At 37.0% G+C, this 10,237-nt stretch overlaps 1 protein-coding gene across 1 annotated transcript; it reads right to left on the bottom strand.

Annotated features, from left to right (window-relative positions):
• Positions 1 to 8,287: 8,287 nt before the first annotated feature.
• Positions 8,288 to 9,217, bottom strand: LOC103662049 (olfactory receptor 5K1-like). The gene has a single exon (XM_008689699.2). It carries the CDS (start codon positions 9,215 to 9,217, stop codon positions 8,288 to 8,290), a length of 930 nt encoding a protein of 309 aa, XP_008687921.2.
• Positions 9,218 to 10,237: the final 1,020 nt, after the last annotated feature.

Below are 10,237 nucleotides of genomic sequence, written 5' to 3'. Positions count from 1 at the left end.
TGGCAGGGTCAGGACACGGAGGTGGTACTGCCAGTCTATTGCCTGGCTGGGGCCACTGGGCCACAGGGTGGTGAGTAGGAAGGGCTCGGGGTTCCCAATGGGCCAGGGCTCCTCTGGATGAGCTGGTGGGCACGAACCCCAAGTACAACGAGGAGTAAGAGCGTGGCTACTACAACTGCAAGTGCCTTGGCGTGTTCAAGAATGTACTTGCAGCCAGCTTGGGGTCATGTTCACCTCTGGCTTTCTACATGGGCCCCCTGCAGATGCAACTGAGCCAGCACTGTGACGAGACCTACCGCAAGGTGAAATATGGGCTGCCTGACATCGACAGCAAGATGCTGATGGGCATCAACATGGCCATTGCTGCTTTGCTCTACACACCTGTACTCATCAGTGGCCATGAAAAACTTGTGGTTTGGGCTCTCTGCCCACATTAAGCTGTGAAAACTGGTTGTGAGCACAGGGCTCACTTGAGACCACCAGCAAGTCCATATCTCTGCTACTCTGTCTTAGAGTCCCTGACTCCAAGGTCAGGAATTGCTACCCACGTCACATCTCCTCATAAGCTAGGACCTGGATCTGTGGCCACTCTGGTTTCAGGCCATAGTAGTCTGTGTAGGCTCACGGTGCTGACATCCCTCCCACTGCCCACAAGTTTTTTGGCACCAAGTGGATGATGTTCCTGGCTGTGGGCATTTATGCCCTCTAAAAAAAAGAAAAGAAAAAATCTGACAATTGTGCTAAGGCCATGCAGCAAATGAAATATTCATTCAAAAAATATATTAAAATTTGGTAAGAATAGAATCTACAGCATTTGAATCATAACCTACTCTCTGCCTGTGCCTTCCTAGCTCAGTGTGACTAAAGGTCCACTCTACTCAGGTGCAGCCAAGAACACAAAAGTCCCTCCCCACCCCCCCCCCCCACCTCCTGGTAGTTGACTGTGTTACCTCCTAGGAGGGCCTCACATACAGCTTTTCTCAACTCCTCCCAGCTATGTATTGTGGAAGTTAAATTCTGGGTGAGTGTGGTCAAGAGTCTGGGATCCCTTCTACCCAGTCCATACTCATAAGGTAGAGACTCTACCTTAGGCATGGCACAACAAAAATACCAGAACCTGATCACTCTTGTGCCCAGCTCATTTGTAAGGCAGTTGTTCCAGACTGGAAGGGACAAGCTGAGATCAGAGGCTGCTTGCTGTACCTATCCAGTGATACCCAGAGGTATCACATGGAGAGACGTGGGTCACTATCACTACTCCCATGTCTAAGAGTTGAGTCTTAGAGATTTTACCTAAAAGGGAAGAAAGGCCTTAAGAACAGAGACCTAAAAGTGTCCCTTGAAGAAAGTGACTTTATTGGCAAAAGATGATTAAGAGGAGATTGGTGGAACCATTGGTGAAACATCCAGCTGGTTTGCCTAGAAAAATGCAGGTTGGGAGAAAATAGGGAGGAGTTTGCCTCGAGATAGAAAGAGCCTCAAATGTTATCCTCAAAAACCATGATTCAGAAGGGCCCAAATGCTTATAAATGTGGAACAATAAGGCATTCAAAGAAAAAGAGAGAGAGTTCATGCTATTGCTGGTAGGTAATGGGGCCTAACAGCTAGATATGATCAAAGGAAGATAAAGAGGACCTCTGATAAAAGTATGGTCATCCCAAGTGACTGTGTGCATGCTGCATCCTCTGGAGAGCAACGTCAGAAGCTTTACACTGCACTGGACTTCACACACACACACACAAACACACACACATTATCCACCCAGTCCCTAAACAAATAAACAAGGCTATAACAAGAACCAAGGATCAATGAGTATCCAGAGTTCTACAATATATTATCATAAATGCCCAGTTCTCAACAACAACAACAAAGTCATGAGCTAGGCAAAAAGTGTTACCCATACACCAGAAAATTAGCAGACAACACACACTGCCTGTGAGAACAGTCATGTATTGGATTCAACAGAAAAAAATTTAAAATAATCATGATAAATATGTTCACAGAACTAAAGGAAACCAGGATTAAGTAAATAAAGGAAGATCTGAATGCAATGTGATGTGAAATAGAGGCCATTGATAAGGTGAAATTATAAAGAAATAATTAAATGGAAATTCTGTAATTGAAAAGTACAACTGAAATTAAAAAATGACTGCAGAAGCTCAACCGTGGATTTAAACTTACAGAAGGAAGAATCAGTGAATTTGACATTATATCGACAGAGAGTATGCAATCCAAAGGGTGAAGGAAAAAAAGAATGAGAAATGCACAGAACCTCAGGGAATCTAAGACAGCACTAAGTGCATCAGCATGTGCATATGGGAGTACCAGGAAAACATCTTTTGGACAAAAGACTTGTATAAAAAGATCCAAGTTGTTTGTTGATAAAAAAAAAAATGAACAAAAAGCACAGAAACAATCCAATAAAAATGGGCAAAATGTCTGAACAACCATTTTACCAAAGAAGAAATACAGATGGTAAATAGGCATATGAAAAGCTACTCTACATTATTTGCCACAGGGAATTGCAAATTAAAACAATAATGGCATATGTAAAAGAATGGCTAAAATTTAAAAAAATTAAATAAATACCAGTTGCTGGCAAGAATATGGAATGACAGCAACACAGGCACGTACCCTCACTCTATCAGCTGTCAGGGCCTAGAAGCAATGACATTGCAGAAAAAATTAGCATACCTATAGCCCAGATCTTGGCTCTTAATACCATTTTCCAGTCAAAGGAATTAGAAATACTTAGAGAAATAGCTGATTTGGTGACTAGGGCAGGAAATAAATATGTAAGATGAGCCTGGAGCATCTTGTAATGCCAGAAAGTAAAAAAATAAAAAATAAAATAATAGCTAAACAACAAAGAAACACAATCCCACCCTGCATACACAATGATGGACTATGTCAAAGGGACACAGGAGCCAATGGAAACAGCTTCTAGTGGCCAGAGCTAGAATGATTTGAGTAGCAAAACTAATAAAGCACTATTTAATTATATAAATTATAGAATACATATCCATGATTCTATACTGATGTAAATAGAGGATTGAATATATAAAAAGTGAGGTGAATGGACAAATCTTCATGCAGAAGAATTCCAATTTGTATAGATACTTTGCCTCAGGGAGGTGGTCCATTTCTTTTCTCTCCGTAAGTGTGGGCTGTGGATAGTGACTTCCTTACGAAGAACACAGTAAGAGAAGGTGGAGAAAGAGCAACTTCACAACAGAGAAACCTGGCAAATACTATGTCAGCCACGTGGTCAAGGTCAAAACCAAGAGTTATAAGTTATGAGGACAGTTTTTGCCACTGATAGGATGTAATGAAAATGGGGATTTACCTTGGTGGCCTTTCTCCTAAAAAGCTATCCCTCCAGTCTAATCATGAGAAAATCATCAGAAGAATTCCAGTTGAGGGACATTCTACAAAAATGCCAGATTAGCACTCCTCAAAACTTACCAAGGACTTGATCAAAAACGAGGACTGTCTGAAAAACTATCACAGACAGCTGATGACTGAAGGGACGTAATAACTAAATATAAAGTGCTATGCTGAGTGGGATTCTGGATGGAAGGACACTAGGTTAAACTATGGAAATCTGAGTCAAGTATGAATATCACTTCATCATCATGTATCAATTTTGGCTCACTAATTATAATAAAGGCATCTTAGTAATGTAGGGTATTAATGACATGGGATAATGGGTGTGTCATACATGGGAATTCTCTATACTTTTTTTAATAAGTAAAAATATGATTTATTTATAGATAAAAATATGCAAATAACCCTAGACATATATAATGTACAGATTCTAGTCTCAGTTCTAGTTTTTTTTAAAAATATTTTTTATTATATTATGTTAGTCACCATACAGTACATCCATCCCTGGTTTTTGATGCAAAGTTCGATGATTCACCAGTTGCGCATAACACCCAGTGACCATGCAATAAGTGCCCTCCCCACCACCCACCACCAGCCCATCCCACTACCCCACCCCCCTCCCCTCTGAAGCCCTCAGTTTGTCCCTCAGAGTCCATAGTCTCTCGTGCTCCATTCTATATTATAGTCTATAAATCTGAAACTGTTCGAAAAATTTTTTTAAATTTACAGAAAAGTCTTTGAAGTAAAGTTCTTGTTTATCAGAATAAAGCCAGAGAACATGTGGGGAAAAACAATCGCCAGTTTTCTGCTTCCAATGATACTAATTGATTCAAATAATTATTGTCATTGGATACTAAAACTAAACATTAGGGAACAAGAAATCCACACAGTGTCAATGTACCACCCTACAGATTAGATTTTAATAGCAAGGACATAAGTTATCTTTATCATAGAAAGAGCTGATGGTACCACCTTAATGAAGTAATCAGCGAATAGCATCAGTTAACAAGACAAACTAATGTGATAGACCTCATGATGGGAGAAGAAAAACAGCACACCTGTGATTGCTGAATTATTTCATTTTAATCTAATCACGAGGAAACAGCACAAAAATAGAGATGGATATTTTACATGATCTCTGATACAAATATTTAAGAATTTTAAATGTCATGAAAAGAAAAAAAAGCAACAATTTCTTCTATTACAGGAGATTAAAGAATGATAATAAAGCAAATAGTGGCCTTTAATTGAATTCTTGATGAAAAAATAAATTGCTAAGAAGGACAATTTGGTGAAAATTGGGAAACATTTGGGGTAATAATGATATGACAGGAGCGCCTGGGTGGCTCAGTCAGTTAAGTGTCTGCCTTCAGCTCAGGTCATGATCCTGGGGTCCTGGAATCAAGCCCAAGTGAATCTAAGGCTGCCTGCTCAGTGGGGAGCCTCCTTATCCCTCTCCTTCTGTCCTCCCCCCAACCCCAACCAGGTCTTTCTCACTGTCTCTCTCTTGCTCTGTCTCTCAAGTAAATAAAATCTTTAAAAGAGTGATATGAATTTGTAGGAAATGTCTTTGTTCTTTTGAGACATATGTTGAAGAATTTATGGGTAAATTAGCATAATCTCATGTATACCCATATACACATGCACATGCATGTATTAAATATGTATATATACACATTTGCAGATGGATTATTGGGCAAATGTTGTGAAATGTTAATCTTGATTTAAAAAAAATTCATGGGTATTTTTTTAACTTTTCTGTATGTTTGAAATTTTTCAAAATAAATCTGGAGGAAAATGTCACTGATTCACATTTTTCTTGACCCTCTGCCCTATTTCTCTGCCCACTTCCCAGCTTAGTTTCTTGAAAGCTTTCCTCTCTTGCTACTTTCACTTCTCTAAGTTGTGTATAATATGACTTAGTGGTTAGGAGCATGGATTTTCGTTTTGATCCATAGAATTGATTCCTGAGCTCCACCCTAATATTTCTGTGGACAAATTATGAAACCATTTTGTCCCCATTTTTTCAGTGGGGTATTGGAAATTAAAATATAGAAATAAAAGTAAAAAATGTAATAGATGTGCTGAATAGTTAAATGGATACTGATGAAAAGTTATTTGTAAGCTTAAAGGGTGTCTGGAATTAATTTAAAATAAAACAGAAAATGAGAGATGAGGCAAGAGACATGAATGTATCAGTTAATATTTATTCCGTTGCAATAAAAGCAGTTTTTCCAAACAAGTTTAACAGTAAGAAGATTTATTAGATTTTAAAATGAGAAGGGTTGATTAATTCCGGGGACACTGGGTCTATTTCTCAGCAATTCTCTCAACTATGCCCTCCCTTGTATGTGGACTTCATCTCCAGGCTGGCTGGTTTCTCTTTTGATGGCAAAATGGTTGTAGACTGTGCCAGATTTCATATCCACACAGCATGACGTTCAGAGAAAGAAAGACTACCTTTTTTTGTGGCTCTCTTTTAAAATAAAGGAAACATATATCCCAGACATGTCCACAAAACTACCTCTTTTGTCTCATTGGCCCCAAATAAGTCACAGGCTCTTCCCTTAACAGACCTGTAGGCTTCATTGTTGCTAAGGGTTGGAAGTGGGTGGTGCAGAAATACATAAACAGAATTTGTGGTACCCCCGGAAAAGGGAAGGGATCAATGCATGTGAATCTGACAACTAAAAATATCCCCTAATATAGAGAGTGGATACAAAGGAACAGCACTCATCGAATCTGGTATCTGGACTCCTTTATGCTCTTAAAAAAAGTGTTTAGGACCCTGTAGAGCTTTGTGTATATGGGTGATATCTAACAGTATTTGCAATATTAGAAATTAAATCCAATAAATTAAAAATATTCTTGATTTGTTTAAAAATAACAAACATTTATATATTAAGTTAATTACATAAAATATATTAAAGGAAATGGCTAGTGAATGGCCAAATGTGTCAAATACCTTTTTCGGTATTTATCAAGGATAAATTTTTAAGTATTAGTGATAGGAAGTCGGTTATAACTAGGTTGTTACTCATGGGAAGAAGATAGGCCTTCATTTTATTATCCAGTAGTTACAGTTTACTATTTTTTCTTTAAAATGTTGCTTATATCTGTGCACTCCTCTCCTTTTATCCTCCAGTTTCAGCTCTCATCATCTAATATATGAATTCGTGAAGTTAGCCTCATTGCTTCTAGCTTCATTCCAATCAATTGCCAGATTAGTTTTCTGAAAAATACAATTGTATTACCTGGTTCTAGGAAGAATTTGGTTCTGATTCCTCTGATATAAATTCAGATTCCTTAGGGTGACATTTAAGATTCTTAGTAGCTTGAACCTTTTTTACCCTTATTTTCCATATTTGGCAACAGCTCTTAACAACAGTTTTGTCAGCTTTCTGACTCTGTCCATGGTTCATCTCTTCCCCCGCCCCGCTGTTCCCAGTGTCCCACTTATTTCCATACACATTGACTGTGGTCATACTCACTTCTTTTTTCCTCCAAACATAACTCTTTTAAAAATCATTTTTAAGGCACATTTTACTTCTGATGCTGCGTAAGGACTAAATACCCCAAGTGACAAGTATCTCCCTTCCCTGAACTCCCAAGCAGCATTGATACAAATTCTAGCTCAGTCTGAATCACCTGGATGAACTTGAGCAAGCTACTCAGTGTTTCAAAATATGAGGTTTTTACTTAGAAAAAGCATGAAAATTCATGTCTAACCAGGTGGTAGATAATATATGTGAAAGATCTAGCTTTGTGCCTGACAGATAACATGTTCTCAGTAAATTATTTTTTTCTTTCATGTTTGCATATGTAAGTGATCAATAAGGACTTTTGTTTAGGTATTTAGAATTTTCACTATTTTGTGCCTCATTTATGCTTTACAGCATCTCTAACTTTTTGTTAACACTGTAAATATATCAGTAATTTACACTGGAATCACTACAGGTGGGTGGTATTCCTAGTAACAAAGGAGATAAGTAGTATGAGAGAGAAAAACCCCTTCAATTAGTTTAATGTATTCAGGATTACACTGCCTTTTTGATGGACACCCTAATCAAACTACATGAAAATACCCAAATCCATATGGATATCCAATCCACAAATACCATCTATTTCAACTACTGATTGATAAATCACCAGTATACAGATACCGTATTTCAGAGAACTTGAGAGTAAAATTAACTAACACTAAAAATGAAAATAGTCTTTTTTTATTATACATTTTTATTAGTATTCTTTTTTTGTTCTTAATATTTTTTAATTGTGGTAAAAGATATATACCAAAATTTCCCCTTTTAAGGATGAAAATATTCTTGATTTGAAAATAGATATTCTGTGTTAATATTCAAATACCTTCTCTTGCATAAACTCAAGGAAAATTAAGAATCAAATATATTCAGTTTACTTCTGACAGATGGTGTTGTTTAAGAAGGGATTAATTCTTGAGAACCTGGAATGAGCCAGAGTTTGTAAGATTATGCTTTGGAATTGCAGAAATTTGTCGACAATAATAAATAGAGGTGATCTTTATACATACTGACTTCTATTCCTAGTATTTGTTGTATTTGCTGAAAATTGTAACTCATTATCCTTTGAAACAATTAGTTAATAGTTGAGCTAATCTCTTTGTGACACAGTTTGTGACCTCAAGAAAATTTATTTAGTTCATTCCTGCTGGGAGCTAGTAGCTTAGATTTTGGAATACATTGTAGCAGAATCTCTCCTTGCTGAACTTATTTATTTGATTCCTATACTATCATGTTTTGGTAATTGAATATTTTATGTATGAAGTGGTCATTTTCTACTTTCTCAATATTCAATGATTTTGGAGAACATTTTTTCAAATTTAGGTTAATTTTCCACAAGGGATGATATTTCTTTTAGAATGTTATAACATTTTCTTTATAATTTTTTTCATAGCATTTATTACTTCCTTATTTCTTAAACTATAAATAAAAGGGTTTAATAAAGGGATTACTAGAGAATAAAAAATAGCAACAGGTAAGTCTTTATCCTCATCTTTATCTGAATGTGGTTGAACGTACACAAAGAGAAGAGAACCATAGAATATTGAAACAGAGAGAAAGTGGGATGCACAAGTAGATAAGGCTTTGCCTCTTCCCTCTTTGGATTTCATTTTGAAAATAGTCAAGAGAATGTAGAAGTAAGATATTATGACACTGCCTATGGTGAAGACTTGAATCGAGCCTGAAAGAATAAATACTACCAGTTCATTGACATAAGGGTCAACACAGGAGAGTCTGTATAATGGAAAAATATCACAAAAAAAGTGATTAATTTGATTTGACCCACAGAAAGTTAACCTAAAGAGAAACCCTATATGCATCATGGCATGCAGGTTTCCAGCTATGTAGGCCCCTGTGGTCATCTGAATGCAGACTTTCTTTGACATCATGGTGTGGTACTGCAGTGGGCTGCATATGGCCAGATAGCGATCATAGGCCATCGCTGCCAAAAGAAAGCAGTCTGTAGTTTCAGCAAGGCAGAAAAAATAAAATTGTGCCATGCATTCATAAAGGGAAATGCTTCTGTCCTTAGAAAAGAAGTTCTCTAATGTCTTGGGAGTAATGGCACAGGAACAACAGGAATCCATTAGAGCCAGGTTGCCCAGAAAGATGTACATTGGTGTGTGAAGATGACACTCCATAAAAATTAATGCCACCAGGCCAAGATTCCCCACCATGGTGATCACATAGATAGTAAGAAACACCACAAACAGAAGGTTCTTCAACTCTGGGTGATCTGTAAATCCCATGAGGATAAATTCAGTTGTCAAGGAGTAGTTATCCTTAGTCATATCCACCTTCTCTGTTGAGATAGGAATTCTGGAGATATAAGATTCTAATTTAGATTGTGTATAATTTTTCACCCAAATTTTTCTTTTTCAAAAAAGAGAAGAGCTTCTTCAGTCTTCCCTTACTATCTCTGGATACAGGCACAGAAACCACTAAGGGATATTCATTCCCCTAAAATGTCAGCTTTATAACCTCAACTCTGAAAATCATCATTCCCATGAATATTTTTACAATTCTAAGACGAATGCTTACAGTGGAAAAGGTTTGCTTTATGCATTCATACATAAATTATATAAAAATCTAGAATAGCTATATTTGGTTCATTGTTGCTAAAAAATTGCAGTGTCAATTTTTGTATTAAAGATTCTTAAAATTGGGGCACCTCGTGTCTCAGTTGTTAAGTGTCTGCCTTTGGCTCAGGTCATGATCCCAGCGTTCTGGGATTGAGTCCCGCATTGGTCACCCTGCTCAGTGGGAAGCCTGCTTCTCCCTCTCCCACTCCCCCTGCTTGTGTTCCCTCTCTCACTGTCAAATCAATAAATAAAATCTTTTAAAAAAATCCTTAAAATAAATTTACAATCAATTTTCATATATACACAGTTTTTTAACTGAGCAAAATGTTTTCATATACTGTCCCAGTGGAGTGAATCCTTGAAAACAGCATAGAACAGATATGTTAAATTTATATCTTAGGAATTGTATGAAGATCATGAAAGATTAAGAATAGGACTCTCATGTTTAAAGAAAATTAGTTTGGATATCCAAAGAAATTAATATCTATATATAATCACCTCTCTCATTCCTTTTCCTGTTATTAGATCCATTTCCGTAAAAACTTATTTTGTCCGTGTCATCATTCCTGTCGACTTTTGCCCAGATTTCTGTACCCTCTCCTTTATGTAAAGCATAATTTACATGTAATGTTACTTAAGAAAGTTTTAACTAAATGCCCCAGACCATAGTGATTTCCATTTCCTGCATCCTCAAGCATATCCTATACCCAACACACTCTAGTGTTGCTT

This window comes from Ursus maritimus, unplaced genomic scaffold (genome assembly GCF_017311325.1).
Source record: "Ursus maritimus isolate PB19 unplaced genomic scaffold, ASM1731132v1 scaffold_4, whole genome shotgun sequence".
Classification (NCBI taxonomy): domain Eukaryota; kingdom Metazoa; phylum Chordata; class Mammalia; order Carnivora; family Ursidae; genus Ursus; species Ursus maritimus.
Note: the sequence above shows the minus strand (reverse complement) of the source record. Positions and strands in the feature narration are given on the sequence as shown.